The following is a 20,646-nucleotide window of genomic DNA, read 5'->3' as shown; positions in this document are numbered from 1 at the left end:
CTTTGAAATGCCTTGCTGCTGAAATGTGCTATACAAATAAAATTTGATTTTGATTTTTTTTTTAAACTCAGCCAGTACACCGCAGAGGAAGAATGTAGTTAACTGATCAGATGTTTGTAAATACTGTGGCAAAATAATCTTGGATAAGCTTGCAGCTGTAAAAATAATTTTTTTTATATACTGGCCTGTATAGACATCCTTACAATAAACTAACCTAACTAGCTAGCTAATTAACTAGCAAGACAGTTAATTAACTAACTAGCAAGACAATTAGTTAACTAACTAACTATACAAATAAATAAGTACAGTTTTTTTCAACTGTAAGCTCCTGTAGCTGAAGCTGAGCTATCTACTACAGTTGTGGGACAAACTGAAGTCCAATAAAAGTTAGTCCATAGCAGAAAAATAAAGACGAGGAAAAGCAAGTAACCTGTTAAATATCCCATAAAAGTTTCAGAATTTTTATTTGAGTGCATTTCCCCCCCCAGTAATTTGATTATTACAAAAATTTGAAAGAACTTCAACATTTTGAAGTTGTCACCTGGTGAAAATGTGCATTACATGGGCCATTATATGCATTCGTTTATGTACTGCTTTAAAAAGTGATATAACTTTAGTACAACTTGACACTAGTGTCTTTCATATCACCGTATAGTACAGAACACGTTCTTAAATTTTAGGTTTGGAAATATGCTGAGGGCAAACTGTAGTTCAGTAGTTTAAGCAGATATCAACGTCATCCTTCGGGGGCGTGGTCATTGCAGCTGGTATAAATATGAGTGACCCTCCCATCGTGGGTTCATTTACTAAGGGTTCAGGTGCCTGAACTCTCGTTTTTCATATCAAGCATTTTTACCGCGGTTTGCATAGAGCTTCTTCGACGTTGCTCCTTGGAGGAACAGGTGAGTCAAGTTGTTCCCTGTGAGATTCTCTAGAAGGAACGGTAAATCTGAAAATCCGTCCGTGTTTAAATGTTTGAGTTAACGCGAACTTTACTGATCACGTGTTGAGTTATTAATTACATGTTGAACTTTTCACCCGTTTAGAAGCAGCAAGACCAGACCAGAAAAAAATGGTGAAGATTGGAATCAACGGGTGAGCTCATTTGGCTTTGCTCTCTCTACAGAAAAGATTAAAGTTTTGCATCTTACAGATTTTCGCTCTCGTGGTCATGAATACGGCCATAGGAAGGTTTTGAAGAAGCTATTAAAGTTAGACGGACTTTTTTGTGCAGAAACCTTCTAGTCTGGACGAGTGGTATAAAAATACGATGATGGCACAAGCATGAAACTTCTCATAAATGTTCTCCATCAGATTTCTATCAATCCCAGAGGTGGAGGCGTTTGGAAATGTAACTGCCTTAGCAACAGTTGCTAAGTAACCTGTTTAGCATAATAACCGACCGTTGAAAATATCTTCAGTAACTATCTTTAGAAAAGTGAAGTTTGTTACAAGAAATGCAGAGGGACGTCAGGCGACGTCACGCTGCGTCAGCACTCGCTGCTAACCGCCAATATTTTTTCAACGAAAAAAATCTTAATATTACTTTAACAGATAATGATGTTTTGTTTGGTATGGAAAACTGTGAACTTGTCAAAACAGAATTTTTATATTTTAGCTTTTTTATTATCTATGGTAAATGTCATATTCACGCCTCCAGATATTTACAACAAAAGCCTAATTTCCAGACTTTATCTTCTATTAATATCTATATAGTCTATATTTCAAAGTGTATTATATTCCATAGGATCCTTGAAACTAAGTTCAAATGATAAAGCCATTCCAATCACAACTACAACCTTCGCACACCGATTTGATTTTGACATTGTAAACTAATTGTTGTATGTTCTGTAAAGCCCTTGGATGTTGTATCTGTGTTTGTAATTACTGGTGTTCTATGTTGTTCTTCTGTGTTCCTTGTTTGCAATAAATGAATAAATAAAAGTAACCGCATGTCGCCTGCAGAAAGAACCGTTGTAACCCGTAACGTATTGATGCACTGTGGAAATAGTTTTGATAAAAACAACAAAACGCGCAAGTTTTACAGAATTTCATCACCACTCAACTTTTAAGGCAAAGAGACTTATTTGTTTGCAAGCCATCAGAACAGGGGTCTCAAACTCCAGTCCTCGAGGGCCGCAGACCTACAGTTTTTAGATGTGCCACAGGTACAAAACACTGGAATGAAATGGCTTAATTACCTTCTCCTTGTGTGGATCAGTTCTCCGAGCCTTGCTAATGACCTAATTATTCTATTCAGGTGTGGTGCAGCAGATGAACATCTAAAAGTTGCAGGACTGCGGCCCTCGAGGACTGGAGTTTGAGACCCCTGCATCAGAAGAAGCAATTGAGACGAGCTGACAACATTTATGAGTAGCTCCTTCAAGCTGTGCTGTCACTACTATATTTTTAATGGAAATTCATACAACTTTGCTGTCTATTTTGTCAACCGGTTAGGGTTTTTAAGACTATAAATTAAGCTTTGAAATCTTCAGAAAAAACATTGTTGGTTTTGAAATCATAAATTATACAGAAAACAAAAATTTGTCAATTATTTTCAGGTCCTGCATACTGTACATATGGTGGTGATTGTACTTTGAATGTTGGTTATCTTGTAGTATAGATGATGGTGGCGTTGAGTTGAACTGATGGAAATGGAAAATCCAGAAACGTAATATTTTGAGTTGGACCCTTTATCTTCTGCTTGTAATAAGTTAGTCTATTCTCTTGCTATTTATAGTTCGCTGGTGTTGTGACTCCACGCTCTGACTCCACGCTCGGTGTCCCTCCAGTCACATCCTCCACTGACTCCATTACTGTTTCTTCTCAGCTGTCACATTCTTTTGATTTTCCCCACTTGTCTAAATTTAACTCCAACATCTTCGAGGTGCAGAGATCATCCTTGGTTCAGAATATGAATGCTGCCAAGTCTTGGAGATTGTTGAAACGGGTTCAGTCTTCTGTGAAGCAGCAGCTGCTGCTCAGAGATTTAGCTTGTGGATGCTGGAAGGGTGCCAAAGCCCAGCTTCAGACACAAAGGATGGGCGATGGTCCAGTTTGGCCTTCTGACTCCCTACTTGCTTCCCAGACTGCTAAAGAACAGCTTCTGATTCAGATCTTACGGATAACATTCAGCAGAAAGCTGAACATGTACAATTCTTGCTCCCTTCGATTTGTTTTTAAATCTCCGATATCAAATTAAAAGCCTGCTTTTCTTAAGGACGTTCCCATCAGTAGCTGGAGAAATCTGAAATCCTGGTTATCAGTGTTGCAAATGTAAATTTTTAAATTGATTGAGAGATCAGCAGATGACTAGAATTAGATTTGTCTGCTCGACCAATTTTTTTTTCTCTCTATTTTCAAAGTTTTATGACTTATGATTTTTCGGGAAAATCCATATTTGAAAATTATTTTACTGAACCATTTTCTTCTGACATGATATCCAATTGCACCTCTTGTTTCCTGACAGTTTGAAGTAGGTGATGCAATCCTATCTCTGCTCCCTCCTCACTCCGGCTCAAGGCTCACTCTTATGATTCCCATATTAGGGGTAAACTCCCTTCTGATTTCCTGTGTGAACATCTTTGTCTTTAAAGTGGGCTTACCTTGTATGGTCTGTCTGCTGTTTTTTAGTTTTCAGTCATTGCCACCTGCTGGTCAAGAGGAATACCTGAAAACTGTAGCTAACTTGCTAAAGTTGCTCTATAGTCTGTGTTTGGAATTTGAACCTAAACTTTATCCTTTCTGTTGGAAGTATAATTGGTCAGTGTGGAGGCTCTGACTGATTCTTTCCAGTCCAATCAAATTTTAAGACCTAATTCTAAATGTCTACTTTCTCAAAACCACTTAGTGTTGCAGTTCTTCCTTTGGTATTTACAGAGGCTATTTTCTTTTTGCAGTCTATATGCTGTTCATTATATTTCTTGCCTTTTAATGTATTTTAGATTTGGACGAATCGGTCGTCTGGTGACCCGAGCTGCAGCCCTGGGTGGGAAGGTTGAGGTTGTAGCCATCAATGATCCTTTTATTGACCTCGACTACATGGTGCGCAACTTTTAGAAATAAATAAATGAATGTCACACAATTTTCTGCTACAAGCATGGTATTTACGAATGTCCAAACACGCTCTGTGCAGTCCTAAACTTGTACGTTGTCTTGCAGGTCTACATGTTCAAGTATGACTCCACTCATGGTGTCTGGAAGCATGGAGAGGTGAAGGCAAAGGACGGCAAGCTGCTTATTGGCAAGATGCAGATCATGGTCTTCCATGAGTATGTAGTATTTAACAGACTTTATATGCTTCCTGATGAGTAGACATTATGCATAACCTTGGTGTCAAAATGTACAGGAAGGACCCTGTCAACATCAAATGGGGTAGCGCTGCCGTAGACTATGTTGTGGAGTCCACCGGTGTTTTCACCACCATTGACAAAGCTTCTGTAAGTTCCCAAAAGGCACTTTGTTGATAAAGAGGTATAAATGTTGATGTGGCAACATGATTTGAAAACATCTGGATTGTATAATTTAAGAAATTGTGGGGTGGTGTTAAATTTTTCTGAAGGGAATGCAAGATTATGTAGTTGTTTTAATTTAGGGTAGTAATATTACTTTAAGTTGAATCAAGCCACCGGTTTTTTTCTTTTTATCTTTCAGGTTCACTTGAAAGGCGGTGCAAAGAGGGTGGTGATCTCGGCTCCAAGCGCTGATGCTCCCATGTTCGTCATGGGCGTCAACCAGGACAAGTACGACAAGTCCATGACGGTCGTCAGGTGAGTCTCAACAGGATCCGTTTTTTGATTTGATGTCACAAATCTATTTTGATGAGAAGAATCAAAACTATGCAGCTTCAGAACAACCAATAACCTTTTCTTGTTTTATTTATTTATATTTTTATTTACTTTTTAAGCAATGCTTCCTGCACAACCAACTGCCTGGCTCCCCTTGCCAAGGTCATCAATGACAACTATGGAATCGTTGAAGGTCTCATGGTAAAAGGGAATATTTACAATTTCTAAAACCTCTGTTGTACTCTCTGCTATGTGGGCAGTCTGTTGACGATCATTTAAAAAGGCTCCCTTTGGGATGCAGTATTTAAAATAGCTAGTTGTTTGAAATTGGAATGAGATAAAGTCAGTATTGGCAGGTTTACTCCCTAATCTGTATCTCTACACTAAAACCAGAGCCTGGTGTAAATGCATTAGCAAAATGTGTCACTGGCTCCATCTGTCATCTCATCCAGAGCACAGTCCATGCTACCACAGCCACACAGAAGACTGTTGATGGGCCTTCAGGTAAAATGTGGAGAGATGGGCGAGGTGCTGCACAGAACATCATCCCCGCCTCGACTGGAGCTGCCAAAGCAGTCGGCAAAGTGATTCCTGAGCTGAACGGGTATGGAAATCCTTTTAGCCAATTTCGTTTTAGTAAATGTAAAATGGATTTATAATAAAGTTGCCTTGAGGGTCATTCATGTTATAAATCTATAACAGAAAGCTGACTGGTATGGCTTTTCGTGTCCCCACCCCCAACGTATCTGTTGTTGACCTGACAGTCCGTCTGGAGAAGCCAGTAAGTATTAGAAAGATAATCTGAACAGTTTGTCTCCAAGAGATGGTCTTACTTTAGAACAGAATAGAATGCTATGTTTTTCTTTTGCTTTTTTTAAACTTGAATTTTGCACCATTTTTGGAGATTTGGGTTGAAAGTTTGCAATTTAACCTGTTTATTTGTTCAATTATTCAGGCAAAGTATGATGACATCAAAAAGGTTGTTAAGGCTGCAGCAGATGGGCCATTAAAGGGAATTCTGGGGTACACAGAAGACCAGGTACAACAAATGAATACTGTTGCATCTCTGGGGACATTTATCTGCTCAGGAGCCAGCAGATGGCAGCACATTATGAAACATTAGTCAGTTATTCATCTCTAGCTCCTCACCTGTAGGGGTCATGTCTCCTAACTGTACATGACTCTCGGCTCAGGTTGTGTCTACAGACTTCAACGGTGACACTCACTCCTCAATCTTTGATGCTGGAGCTGGCATCGCATTGAATGATCACTTTGTGAAACTGGTTTCATGGTGAGTTTTTGTAGTATCCCACAATCAATCATGCCACTCTCAGAATGACTAAAAACATTCTGAGTAAGTTTTTACAAAGCAGATAATCAATAAGGATCTGTTTTGGGAAACTGAACTCTAGGTGTACTTAGTGGCTCACATGTATGTGATTTTTCAATCCTGTTTATTTGCAGGTATGACAATGAGTTTGGCTACAGCAACCGTGTGTGTGACCTGATCCAGCACATGTTCTCCATGGAGTAAAGCTGATGCCTGTTCCCTGTGGAAACTGTTTGGGACCTTTGCCCTTGGTTCAACCTACCTTCCTGATAAACACTGTACTATAATCACCTGTTTGGTATAGCAACCTTATATTTCTATGAATTTTGTCACTTGACTTAATAAAGTCCTTTCAATTAGATGTCTGCATAACTCTCTGCTTTGTAAAAGGTGGAGTTCAACTTCCCACTGACCATTTTTGATAAGATTAGAAAAAGGAACAACAAATCAAATTTATCATGCAATTTTAAACTTTCCTTTCTTTGTTCTTAAGTTTATGTCAATATGCATAGTGGCATGTTTGAAATATCCAAATGGACTCTGACTATCTCTGGCCTCGTCTAAATCTACTTATTTATTGGTGTAACCCAACATCACTGCATAACTGAGCAAAACTTTAAGCATATAACCAATTAGAACATTTGGAACCATCTAGTGTACAAACCTAATATAGTGAATTTTACCTTGAAATTTCAGTTGGCAATTTAAAGTAATCTTCAATTTCTGCAAAATGCTGATTATACGTGTGAATGAAATGCTTTTGATTTCACAAAATCTCTTTTTTTTTTTAAACAGTGTGTAGATTCTTGCGTTCCACTAAAAGTGTTTGTTTGTTTTAAGTGCAATGAATCTCCTGGTTCAACTTTGGTATTTTAAGAAACATTATATAAGAGAAATCTGTGTGGTTGAGCTGAAGAGACATTAAAAGTCAGAAAGGGGAAAATCCATCTTTGCTTAGTTCAGCTTGTTGAAAATGTCAACTGGGGTCACATCAAGTTTTACCAGTGAAATAAATTTTAAAAAGTCAGTTTATAGAAGCAAAACACACACAAATAACTTTAATATGTGGTTTACGGTAGCTTCAGCTGCTCAGTAACCTCCTTTTACAGTTATTACGGTAAAGCACCGCCGCAGTCATGCACTGATGTTTATTCCTGACTGGGCTTCGCTGCACAGCCGCTCTGGACTGATTTCACCTCCTTAACTGGAGCCTGAAATAGCCGTCCGTTCCTTCCAGGTATGTAAGGATGAATCTTTATTAGAGATCGGAAAATGCTTTGTTTAGCTTTATTGAAAGGCGTAAATATTCACTTTGCTTGTGCGCATCGCTGCTGCGTTTGTCCCTCTAACGCTGCGTAAAAGTAAACTGAATTTGGCTGCAGGATGCAGATGGGCGCCTGGTATTAGAAGCACCTACATATATCTTCTAAAAAAATGCGTCAGAAGATTGGTGTGTTTACTGGTATTCTGTTATGTCGTTTTGTCTGCCATATGAGGTCACGTCATACATCCTTCTAATATGCATAACTGGTTCACTTCACAGCTCCACTTCCTGAATGAAATCTTGCCAAGTCAGGAAAGAAAATATTGAATAAAGGGGCCTCCAGGTTAGGATTCTGGTTCGGATCAAGGATTTTTAATCGATTACCTGGCGTGTTGAATCCACAGAAGTCCGGGTTCATGCCGGATTTTGAGCATTTCAGATTTTCCTACTCAAGAATGAATCCTGTCCTGGGGGAGAGCGGCTTCCTGGCTCCGCAGCAGCATCACCACATGATGGGCCAGGCGGATGCAGCCATCCCGGAGCCAGGCTACTTCCTGGGGGACAGCGGTGGATTCGGGCCGGATGGCTTGTCAGGGTTGGACCTGGGTGTCCTGCCGCCGTCGTCGGGTCTGGCCTACCTGCACCGGGCGCCCCCTGCGGCCACGGCCCTGCGCAACGACCTGGGATCCAATATCAGCGTGCTAAAGACCCTGAACCTGCGATTCCGCTGTTTTTTAGCCAAAGTCCACGAACTGGAGCGCAGGAATAAAGTGTTGGAGAAGCAGCTGCAGCAGGCGGTGGAGAACAGCGGCGGAGAGGGGCTTCATAAACCCCTGACCAAAGACACGGGGGTCCAGACTGGATTTATCGGACCAATTCCGTCCAGACCGAACTACATCCCGCTCCATAATGTCAGTAATTCGGCCTACCTCCCAGGCGGCCTCCTCTCTCCCACCCTGAACCCCCCTCCGCTCCTTTCAAACCACCTGAACACAGATTCAAACTCCAACCTCACCTCAATGGGTTTCCCCCTCGGTGCCGCTCCGAGTCCGAACGACGCGACCAAAACCTTGAGCAACATCAACGAAAAGCACGCCGCCAGCAGCAGTCTGCCTCCGCCGCCGCGCTTCCTCCCCGGAACCATCTGGTCCTTCAACCACACCCGCCGCTTCGGCAGGGATTCGGGGCCCGGGGCCTCCTGGGGGCACCCTGACGGCATCGGGGTCCAGATCGACACCATCACACCTGAGATCAGAGCTCTGTACAACGTGCTGGCCAAGGTGAAGAGGGAACGGGACGAGTACAAGAGGAGGTAGGGACTGAACCTTGTTGAACTGGAGTGAATTCATTCATGTCTTAAAGTAATGTGTTAAAACTAAGTTCTTTGAATAAAGGGTGTAGCGCACTATAAAAGTAATTTAGTAAGGTATTAAATTCTATCCGTTATGAATCAAAACTTAAACATACAGTTTTACTTTAAAATGTAATTTCGGTGGGCTTTTTGTTAAGTGTATTTAGGTGTCAAATAGATATTTGTTCAAATGCATTCATCATGTGTGGCACATACAGCTTATTAAAAATTAAGGTTTACCATAAATCTTGTGATTGAGAAAGTTTAGTGTCAAATTTGTATACGGCTTTTACAGCACTAATTAACGCTAAAGTCAAAGATTTTAGAAAACTGAGCTTCTTAACCCTGAGGAAATCATTTCCAGTAAAGGGGACAGTTCAGCTGTGGTGGGCAGGGAAAAGGTTTATCTTGGATTGAAAAGTTTTATGGGTCCTTTCAAAATTTGGCCAAAAAAAATCTTCTACTGTCATCTCTAATTTTATAATTTTCTGTCATGTGATGTAAATTGTATAGGAAAACATCAAATAACTTGATTTTTCCAGCCAAAACTTCAGATACACTTAAATTTAGATTAGTTTGTTTGTGCTCCATGCTTGGTGTCTCATTAACATTTTACGTCATAACCCTACACCAATTATTGTTTTGTTTCTTTGTAACAGGAGAAATTAGCAAAATTATCTTAATATATAATAGGACTTTCACAGTTACTTTGGCCCGTTTCTGGACATTAATATAAGTGTATTTAAGCTATTAAAGTTCAAAACATAAATGATGAAAAATTCTTATGTGAGTGATAAATTATTATTCCAATTTTGATAGTTTAATTAAATTAAAGTTAAGTTTGCTTTTCCAGTGTAGATTTTTCTCATTTGCCCTAAATAGCTGACACATATAATAATGTACAGACAGCTAAACTGGTTGAAACTATTTACAAACCACAATTATTGCTCCAAAATGGAAACTTTCTCAGCTGCAAGTCTTTTGACTGTTAACTTTTACTAAACTGACCCATTCATAATTCAGCCAGTGTTCTCTTCACACTGCAACAAGACCGCAAGTCGACTGAACTAACATGCAATTAAACATTTAATGGATTCATTAACAAAAGGAAGTTCCTAATTTTAGTCATAAGTATTTAACATTACATAGAAAACGTTAAACTACAGAGGGTATTAATATTTTTATATAAATCTATTTTTTTTATGTATTGCATGTCAGTCATATTTTGATAATCATTTGTTTAAAAGTTGAAAGTGAAAGCAACTTCCTTCTCATTGTAAATGATTTTATAAGGGGTTGTGGGAGAGGTTTCCCTGAAAATATTAATTATTTTGTGATTTCAAACTTTGTGTTGTCATTGATGTTTTACTTCCAGAGAGGGATATATTGTATATTATTTCCATATTTACTCAGTCAAAGACAGATTTGACTGAGTAAATGAAAGCAAAGTAGCTCCTAGCCCAAGTGTGTATTTTCACAAAAGCTTTTATCGATTGACATGTCGGCAGATGTGAGGAGAGGTATTTGTCTCACATAATGATAGTTCCCTTTGTAATTCAAGTCTAAGTGTCTGGGATTGTTACAGATCCTATTGGTTATGTTACAATAAATACATTAAAGTTAGTAATAACTTAGAGAATGCAAGGCAGGTGTACCTATATAGCATCATTTATACACAAGACAACCCAAAGTACTTTTACAAGACAACAAATGAAAGGGGGGGAAAGAAAACGACAAAGCATGAACATACAAGTACATAATGGAAGAATATGCTAAAATACAGATACTATGAACAGCTCATTAGTCATATTCTTTGATTAAAAATCTGTTATAAACAAAAATGTTTGCAGTCCTGGTTTGAAGGAGTCAACAGTTTCTTCACACGTCCGGTTTTTAGGGAGTTAGTTCCATAAAACTAAATGGTGCCTCACTTTTAGTTCTGGCTGTAGGAACACTGAGTGAGCAGGTCTCTAATGACCTGAGGGGTCGACATGATTCATACTTGGTAAGCAACTCTTTATTTTAGGCAGAGTTTTTCTACTCTGCCTTGGAATGTTTAGAGAAGTATTTGTCCCTTACTAAGGGACAAATACTTTAAACTTCAGTTTAAAATATTTTTATTTATTTCCATATTTAATTTATCACTTCATTTCTTTCTGTAATAATATAAGATCAGCTAAAACAACCAAATAAGTTTATTATAAGATGGTTAGATGATGTCCTTCATTTCCTCCATTTCTATCCTCCTCCTCTTCCTCTCTGCTGACTTCTGTTTTGCTACCTGCAATGCAGCGGCAGCCCAGTGATGTAACCAGCCTTTCATCTCCCTCTCTGTATTTTCTCCATGTCTTTTCTGTGTTTTCCTTTCTGCCTCCTTCCTCTGTGTGTTCATCTGTCAACATTTCTCCATCCCCAGCTTTGCTGTGCTCTTAATCTCTTCCCAGAATAGCTCCGTGGATCTTTCTTTCCATCTTTTGCATTACTTCCTGCTGTCCTTGTCGACTCCTCCTTCATTTAATACATGGGTAAAAACAATAAAAGGTGCAGTTACTGTTTTCTACTGCTTTAAGTGCTGTCTGTACTAATGGACACAGCGATGATGTCAGCTTTGCCTTCAGTAATTGATGCTCTACGGGGTTACAGTGACTCATACATCATTTTGCTGAAGCAGAAAACCAAGCAATGAAAGCAGAGAGGATTCCTGTTTATTTAAAACTCTAGTGATTTTTAGATCAGTGGTCTTGGCGCCACTGAGCCTGTAGCTAATTTTTTGACATCAGAACCAAAAGCTTTATAAATGTGACGGGACATTATTCCAAACTGACAAGATTGCCATTATAATTTTGAAAAGTATGTTATAGGTTGTAGTGTATATCCTTTAATGTTTAAAATACGTATGAATGACCCATAAGAAGTTGATTTAAAAAATTAGAGAATTCCTACAAAATGTTATTCTACAACCTATTTTGATAGACAGGGAATAAATGTGTATCAAAAAGATTCAGGGAAAACCAGACCATGGAAAACTGCAGCATTAAGCTCCATTTTGCAGCATTAAGCCTACAAAACTATAACTTGACGTCCTTGCTTATCGTTTGTGCAAACTCAGTGCCAGGGTTGTTGTCCCCTACAGAAAACCTTCAAAAACATTAAGCTAAATATTTGCTTTTAATAGCAAACCAAAGAAACGAATTTGCCTCTTCTCCTCATCTTTGTCAGACTTGCAGGAATAATTGATTTAGTTATTCTATGATAATCCACTTACAACATATTTAATTTATTTACTTTTTAAAACAACTCAGTGTATCCATATAACATCAGTGCTCAAAAATCACATCAAGGCATTGTACACAGTACAACAAACAACCCAGATCTAGTTGTATGCTGTAAAGTTCAACTAAATGTGATTCAGTCAGCTTCATATCCGGATATGTTCCATTAACAACAGTTTATTTCAGTTCTGCTTATTTCAATTCTAATACTAATGCGCAGCAAAACTGATCTCAGGCAGTTTACAAAAGAAATTAAGAGTTTTGATTTGGTTCATTTTATTACAGATTGTACAGCTCAAGTTAGTCCAAATTTACCAGACCACTATTAACCCCATTTTAATTCAATCCAGGTCAGTGCAATGGAATGAAGCAGATTGCTTATCTCATTAGTAAACTGCAGCAGATCTCAGATTTCATTCTTAAAACTCGGCTCCTCTGCAGCTGTGGACGTCAGAGCCAGGTCAGACACTAGGCAGCAGTTTGACGTCATCACAAATTATCCCACTGCTCCGGAATAAAACGTGAGTCTGTAGGGTAATCAATCAGAAATGTCCCCGCAGAGCAACGTGTGGAGACTTTAAAACGTAAGCCACAAGGACATCGGTGCTCCTTCTTTGCCTCCTCTGCCTGCTGCTTTCCTGCAGCCATATCTGTGTGTCTCTTCATTTCAGTGAACTGAAAAATATGAGCTCTGAGTCGCTAATATTCAAAACTGGTGAGATAAACAAAGTGATATTCTCTTCTTTGGTGAACATCAATAAAAAAATAAAAATATCTATTTTGCACAAGAAAGATATCATTAGTCTAATGTAGTTTTTATTTGGCATTAGCTGCTCTTGCTTTGTTTTTATAAAAGCAGCTGATTCTGATCAAATCAGGCCAAAACAGGACCCAATGTATTTATTTTCCCCTATTTACATATGATTTATAGCATCCAAACTGCCAAATGCTTTTTGAAACTGTTTTATTGTGTCAAAAGTTTTATTGATTAATTCTTCAATTATTTTCTTTTTTTATAGACAAAGTGAGATCAAGAGCACATTTCCAGCATTTTAGGCACAATGTACCTAATGCATATGAAAATAAGGTTCACCTTAAATTTAAATGTCAAGATATGCAAAGTTTATGACTAATGGTTATAAAAGAGATTGCAAGATATAGAAAAAGATCACTGTTTTATTGCATTGGCATGACTGTAGACTAAATACGGTGAAATGTAGAAATTACATCAGATGGATTTAATTTGATATTTTTTTATGTGACTTACAGAATGATTCTAAATCTGTTGGATTTGGTCAAGAGGAAGTATCATTTGCACACAGACATTTTAAATGATCAGTCCATATAAATATCCAAATGTAACCCTGTTAATGTGGCACCAAAATGTCTATCTTGTGATATTTCTCTGTTTTCCTGCAGAGGGAAAATACAGCAGAAATCATCTGAGCATGTGGTCCCACAGTAACTTCTGCCTGTTTCTGTTTATTTCTGTCTTCTCTCCATGAAGACTGAGCGCTGGAGCATCCACACTGAATACTTCCTGCTTATGTAACATTTGCTGAATAGGAATAGATTTTGTCTCAACGCTTTGGAGGAAAATTCTTCAGGTGTCGCAGCTGAAAATTAGATTGAATTCAGCAAGGAAACCATGCAACAAAAAGCTGAATATTCCAGTTAAAAATAATAAGTATTTGATTTGTTTTTTTCCTTAATTTTCATATTGAGTGGCAAATGTGTTCCTGTAATAAGTTTAATCATTTATTCCAGTAATAAATGGTTTCCTGTCTTGAAAATGTCAAAGTGTTAATATCATAAAGAGCTGGTTTATCTCTATCATTTCCTGTTGAGAATTGTGACTGTGTGTTAACAGATGGGAGGAAGAGTATGATGCCAGAATGGATCTGCAGGAAAGGGTAGCTGAACTTGAGGAGGTATGTAATCATCACAGTTTGATTATAGTTATTATGTTCAGGTATCAATTACGGTACCTTAAACTCAGTTGGTTTGGATATATAATTTTTTCTTTTATGAAATGAAACGACATCAGACTTGTACATCGCTTTATTAGGACACGTACATGAAATCATCCATTTCCATTCACACACTGATGATTGCTAGCTGCTGGATTGTAGTCACAGCTGCAACATTATTTCAAAACCTGTTTTTTGTATTTACTCTTATCTTTGTTTGCTATTAAAAACTGATGACTAATTTGAGACAAAGTGTAACAAAGCAAAACTAACAAACAAAATGAGTACCTTTTCATAGCACCAGGACCCAATTATGTTTTTGGTTTTTTTTAACTCCGTTTATTTTGAATGATGGCTTTATTCTATTCTGACAAGAACCTTTGGGGTTCCATTAAACATTGAAACTGGATCAACTAAGCATTGCATTCTTTGGAATTTAGAAGAAAGTAAAAAATGAGAAAATACAGTATATGAGTTGTCCCAGCTTTTCCTTAAATGCCCCAAATAATTAGGAAAATGCTTAATTCACTTAATAAACACCAGAAAGGATAATTAGTTTGTGAGGACCTTAAGAATTACAGAGGGTAGTTAGCCTGTATCATTTAAGATCTTTTGTAGTCTTACAATATAATCAAACATTTAAAATGCTGCATGTTACATTCACCCATCCATCTACAGAACTGCTTGCATTGATTTTTTGTTTGTTTGTTTTAGGATCTGCAGGAGAGCGAAGTGTACCAGGATGAGCTGGCTCTCAGGGTGAAGCAGCTCAAGGCAGAGCTTGTTCTTTTCAAAGGACTTGTTAGCAATGTAAGTCTAAAACATTTTTGATAAGAGTACATGCACTGGAATAATCTTCTAGAGAGAATTAAAAGTGGAAAAAGAAAGTGGACAGACACATCAGTTTATCAAGATTTTCTTAGAAATTCATTCGTTTTCTTCCCTTTTAGTAGTGCGGCTCTACTAAGCTGAATTTTCTTTTGACTTGTTTTCTTAAGGACCTGTCTGATCTGGAGAGCAAAATTCAAGAAAAGGCCATGAAGGTGGACATGGACATCTGCCGGCGCATCGACATCACAGCTCGCCTGTGTGACGTCGCCCAGCAGAGGAACTGCGAAGACGTCATTCCCATCTTCCAGGTACGTCTGCAGCAACCATTCTCCAATAAAAACCTTTACCTCTGAGCTAAATCTACACGCCTCCACCCATCAGGTACCCACTCCTCCATCCGCTTCTGGCCGCCGCACTAGGAAGCCGAGTGGGCAGTCACAAAAGAGCGGCGACGGAGATGAACTGAGCGTGTCAGAGAGCGAGGGGGGAGGGGCCAAAGACGAGGAGTCCAGCAGCACGTCGGCCAGTCTGATAAATGAGCAGATGCAGAAGATGCTGAATCACCTGTAGGTATCGTTTCTCTGAACATAGCAACAGTAAATCACCATGTAGCTGACTTGATTGCATCTGTACTGGAGGAGGGAGTGTGAGTTTGAAGATGACTGCGACAGTCTGGCCTGGGAGGAGACGGATGAGACGCTTCTGCTGTGGGAAGATTTTTCTGGATATACACTGGGAGTTGAAACACAGGGAGAGGTACACACACGTTACATTTCTTAAATTTCTTACATGTCTGTTAAACTTTTAGACTACAGTATTCTCAAATAAATCTGAAGTTAGAAACGTGTGAAGCTTCTGCATAGCTCTAAAAATGTTCAATACAGAAAACAAATGAATACAAAACAATTAGATGTGATTGTTTCTTGTAGAATAAGAATAATAACTTTTATCTTGATACAACTTCAAGCCTTACTGTATTTTATATTGAGCCTGCATATGTCATACTCTACAACAGAGGTTTCAAACTCGTATCCATGTCGAGTCGCATGAATATGACATACGACCTGACATGGGTCACATGTGAAAGGGCCGGTTGTGGCGGAATATATTGATAAAATTACCCGTTAAATTGTTAAAATATTAATGATTTTTCTGCATTCAATTAGTACGTCTTAAAATTTAGCAATTTTCAAAAATTTTTAACATTGATGTAATTAAGTCCTATGTAAATGGAAACTGATTAAATAATATTTAAGCACACAACTGCTACCCCAAAGTTCAATTTATGTGGTCCTCTAGATCCTAGGGGGCCACACAGCAACCTTAAATCACCGTTGTGGATGATTTTTGGCGGGCTGGATTTGGCCCGCAGACCTCGAGTTTGACACCTGCGCTAAAGAGGCAGGTATCAAACCTTGAAGGTCTGGGGAACTGTAGTTTACAACCATTTTTAGGATTGAAAGTAGGCCTCACTCCTTTTAAATCAAATGAAAAATAACGTTTTACTTTATTTGGTGAAACTTGTTAATGATTAGAAATTGATTTCTTGTCTTTACTGTCATCACCTGCTTCAGTTTCTGTAGTCTTTCCAGATATTTTGTCCCCATGTTCAGGGATGGGATTTCCTCCTGTAGTCATTTTTACCTCGTCTCACTTAGATGTTCTGTGTCCACAAGCTATTTTCAGCGAGATGCCTTGATGTAACTTAGTGCAACTTCAGTCTGGTGATGTCGGTGACATGTCTTTGTAGGTGACCAGTAATCTGTTAATTGAGATAAGCCTCCGGAAGTAGCCATTGACCTGCTTAATGAAATGCCAGAAAGGAAACTTCAGGAGATTATTGACAGGTGTTTAAAGCACTCTGTCTCTAGGGTTCACCCCTACAAGCTAACATAGTGTCTTTTATTATTATATTGTTATAAATTACATTACATGACATACAGTACATCAGAACTTGTACTTGTTTGGTTTTGATTTTAGAGATGATCATTGGTTGAGGTTTGTGATATTTATGGAGAATCTATGGTGTAATCAATTAATGGCTTTACACAGATTTTTGTAAAAGGCTAATTTTAATAAAAAATAATCTCCCCAGCTCTGTCAAATGATTTATGTTGTCACTGTTTTTAATCACAATGACAAAATACTTTGCGATCATTTTCTAAGGCTTTATGGCACATTTGTTTGTTTTTCCAGCAGGACGAGTCGATTGAGAAAGTGATTAAAGACACAGAGTCCATGTTCAAATCCAGAGACAAAGAATATCAGGACACAATTGACCAAATAGAGGTGAGACATCTTGTCGCTTCTACTTCTGTGGTCTATAAAGCTTCTATTAATGAGAATAGACCCAGTCAATGTGATTTTTAACATGTTTGCGGTCCTTCGCAGCTGGAACTGGCCACAGCTAAGAGCGACATGAACCGACACCTGCACGAGTACATGGAGATGTGCTCCATGAAGAGAGGGCTGGACGTCCAGATGGAGACCTGCAGGAGACTCATCACACAGAGCGGAGACAGGTAGACCACAGGAGATCAGCCTCATTTGTTGGGACATGACAAAATGGCTATTAATTTGATAATGTTACTTTAATTTGAGTTTATTTTTATATTGTGTGCTGTAAAAGTCAGAATTTTCTGAAAATGGGGCTAAATTAGTGGAGTTCAGCAGATCAGTGTTCGCCCCGCCAATCAATTCTGAAGGGCAAGTTTGACAGATGAAATCATTTCAAATACAAACTTAAAATAAAACTGAATTCAAATTAAATGCTTGTAGAAAAAAGCATAAATGATGATTGAAAGAGGCACTGCAAACAATGTTTAACTAAAACGCTGTCACCTCGGATCTGACGTCCGAGGTTACTGGAACGGAGCACTAGTTGTATTTACATCCTGCAGTGGTCTCCAGCATGTTTAACATAAAACTTGTCCCTTTGTGTTTTATCTTAGAAAATCCACCCCACTCATCATACCAACAGCTGATGACTCTGAAAAGGAGGAGAAGAAGAATCCGACTCTACCTGCTAACTCTGAGAGCAGCAATCCCTTTTGCAACATAAATGCTGGTATCCCACCTATGAACTGGAGAAAACCCTGACACTCAATCCCATTCTGCTATTTCTTCCTCTAGTGTTTTAGGACAACTGAAATAAAGAAAACACACACTTGCCCCACATCCTAGGATTTTTGTGGATATTTCTAAAGTTTTAAAAGTACCACAATATATTTGGGATTTCTAAAAACACCCTACTAACACTGGGTTCTTTTAACCGCGTAGCCAGAAAAATTAGCCAAAGGAAGACAAATGCAGACTGTTCTGTTTTCTGTCTAAAGCAAAAAGAAAATTTCCTCCACCGTCTTTCAGAAGCGACTTTGAATCATGTTCAGCCACTGATCTGTAAACGTCTGCCCTCATGTGGTGACTTCCTCTAATTACATTAAAAAAATGCTGCACTTCAAAGTGACAAATGAAGGTGAATCTGTAAGGCGTTAGGAATGCACATTATTTTGCACAATAATATGATTATTTAGTGTGGGAGCCTGTTATTTGCACAGTCTGTAGAAAAAGCTTCTTGGTACCAGTAAACAAGGGCAATAAGCCACAGAAGAATGTAGTTTGCACATGTCACTTAAATATGAAAAACAAAAATTCTATTTATATTTATTTTAGGTTAAAGTAGTTTATTATTGCAGATTTCTGCCCAGATCCCTCTTGAGATTGAGATATGGATCTCAATAGGGTTTTACGTGGTTAAATAAAGAAATTTAAAATAATATACCTCTCCATGTGGGATTTATGGAAATTTCCATAAAGCAGTACATACAAAACAAAAATTGCAATTTCTTTAGCATCAATGAAAGATTATGGTAACTATTAATAAAGACATTAAGATGCAGTGAATTAAAAGCTTGAGGGTTAGTTATGTATGTACAGCCTTGATCAAAACTAAATATCTGGGTGGCTTTTAACCAAACTTTGCTTTCAGGCTGAACTGACTCTGAGCAAATTGAATTAACTGTGGTTCTGGGATTATAAATGAATATTTATGTTGTGCTGTCCCAAACCACTCATTGCAGGTTTGACTCTTAGCATTTCTTTTTGTTTTTTTTGCAGGGTTGTTATGTAAATGTAGCCAAGTTATGTTGGCTAAACCTATACATCTTAAGAAATCATTCATTTCTTTAATGAAATTAAAGAAAAAAATATATAGATATATCCAGTTGCAACAAAAAAAGAAATCACTTTTCATGTTAATAAAAAGAAAATCTTTTAAAATTAGATATAATTTGCTATTTAGTCAAAACTTTCTTACAAAAAATTAGACTATAATCTGCATGGACATTATTTTATTACGTTTCTACTTTTAATTTGATATATTTTTATTCAGTTGTTTAACCCCAAGGTTTTATACTTTAAAAGCAATTACCTATACCTTGATGGTTTGTAATGCTAATTTGATACATTGAGTTAATTTTTTAAAAATCACCTTTGGAAAATTTGTTTTTAAAAAGCAGGTTTTTGTGCTAGACGTGAGGCGATGGTTTAAGCTGGAAATCGCTTGCCTCCTTATTCAGAGCTTCAACCAAGTTTAGGAGTGAATACATCATCTGTTGGTTTCAAATACCAGATCACTTACTTTTGCTTTGAGGTATGTGTCTGACCTCTAATTGCACATTTTTGTGAAAAGCTGTAATATTGTAACTGATCAGTGTGTATGATGCTGACCTATTAATGCTGCAAGCTTTGTGTCCTATGATGTAAATGTCGGTGATTTTCAGTGCAGATTTACTTTTTTGTGCATTGCCAGAAACCATGTTTTGAATTATTTGGATCCCAACAGCAAATTTGGGATCAATATGATGTACAAATAAGTTATTTTAGTGCAAATAGATTCTAGAAGCGTAGGTTTTTGCTTTACTATGCTGAAATGGTGCACTGAATGACAGTTTGTTTGTTTTTTTATAATTATATACCCATGAGCCTCAGATGTTTTTGTTTTTTTAATTGTGTTTTTTCCAAGGGTCACATGTATGTATGTATGTATACCAAACACACCTGCAACAACTTGGTAGCTTATGTTATTCTATTTCTTCCCTTTTTTTTTACACATTATTCTTTTTCAGTCAAAAAATGTACAAAAGTTCTCCTATTTAGGTTCTTTATTGTTGAAACTAAAACGAAGTAGCTGCAAGTTATAGAAAACAAATCATTAGCAAGAGAAATTTAAAAAAGACAGTCTGGTTAAAAACTGATTACCTGAATGAGATCATCTGCTCTTTGATTCTCAACATAGAACTCAAAGTGTGTGAGTAAATTATTGAGAAATGAAATGTTTGAATGATTTTTTTTTTTTTTTGGTCATGGGCTATGTTGTGATTTGCAGAACTGTGTGTTTGATCAAAATAAGTTGACAAACAGAATAAATTGCATTGGAAAGATGTATCCTTGTCCTCATGGTGGTGATGATGTGATGGTCTGCGGTTGTGGTTGCAGGACGACTTCGCATAACTGGATGAACCATGAATTCTCCTCTTTACCAGAGAATTTTCAGCCTTTATGATCTTAAGTTCAAGCACTCTTGGCTTAAGCAGCAGGACAATTGCCTTATACATGAGAAAAGGGTTTTTATTTTCTAGCTGCACTGATTTAGTTTCTGATCAGTCTTTCTGCTCCTGTAATGATTTAACTGTAATTGGTTCCAGTTGACACAGTTTACTTGGCTGAGCAAAAGGCCGAGGGTCAAGAGCTGCAAACCAACAATTTCATTCAGATCAATAAAGAGGAGCAAACACAGAAACGGTCAGGAGAGGAATAGCTCCCATGGAGGAAACAGCTGTG

The 20,646-nt window shown here is 37.8% G+C and overlaps 2 protein-coding genes across 2 annotated transcripts; both read left to right on the top strand.

The window, feature by feature from the left end:
- The first annotated feature begins 794 nt into the window (after positions 1–794).
- On the top strand, positions 795–6,478 carry LOC102222621 (glyceraldehyde-3-phosphate dehydrogenase-like). The gene is made up of 12 exons (XM_014470869.2): positions 795–902; positions 1,047–1,095; positions 3,945–4,044; positions 4,162–4,271; positions 4,349–4,439; positions 4,654–4,769; positions 4,907–4,988; positions 5,240–5,391; positions 5,490–5,568; positions 5,743–5,826; positions 5,981–6,078; positions 6,252–6,478. The coding sequence occupies exons 2-12, from the start codon at positions 1,073–1,075 to the stop codon at positions 6,319–6,321; spliced, it is 1,005 nt and encodes a 334-aa protein (XP_014326355.2). The 5' UTR covers positions 795–902; positions 1,047–1,072; the 3' UTR covers positions 6,322–6,478.
- Positions 6,479–7,235: 757 nt separating this feature from the next.
- On the top strand, positions 7,236–20,248 carry LOC102222879 (intermediate filament family orphan 1-like). The gene is made up of 10 exons (XM_023345523.1): positions 7,236–7,354; positions 7,661–8,693; positions 13,875–13,935; positions 14,689–14,784; positions 14,973–15,113; positions 15,187–15,371; positions 15,444–15,561; positions 17,002–17,094; positions 17,197–17,327; positions 17,757–20,248. Exons 2-10 carry the CDS (start codon positions 7,798–7,800, stop codon positions 17,902–17,904), a joined length of 1,869 nt encoding a protein of 622 aa, XP_023201291.1. The 5' UTR covers positions 7,236–7,354; positions 7,661–7,797; the 3' UTR covers positions 17,905–20,248.
- Positions 20,249–20,646: the final 398 nt, after the last annotated feature.

The sequence above is a fragment of the Xiphophorus maculatus genome, chromosome 13 (assembly GCF_002775205.1).
Source record: "Xiphophorus maculatus strain JP 163 A chromosome 13, X_maculatus-5.0-male, whole genome shotgun sequence".
Taxonomy (NCBI): domain Eukaryota; kingdom Metazoa; phylum Chordata; class Actinopteri; order Cyprinodontiformes; family Poeciliidae; genus Xiphophorus; species Xiphophorus maculatus.
The sequence above is the reverse complement of the archived record's forward strand: the minus strand, read 5'-3'. Positions and strand labels throughout refer to the sequence as shown.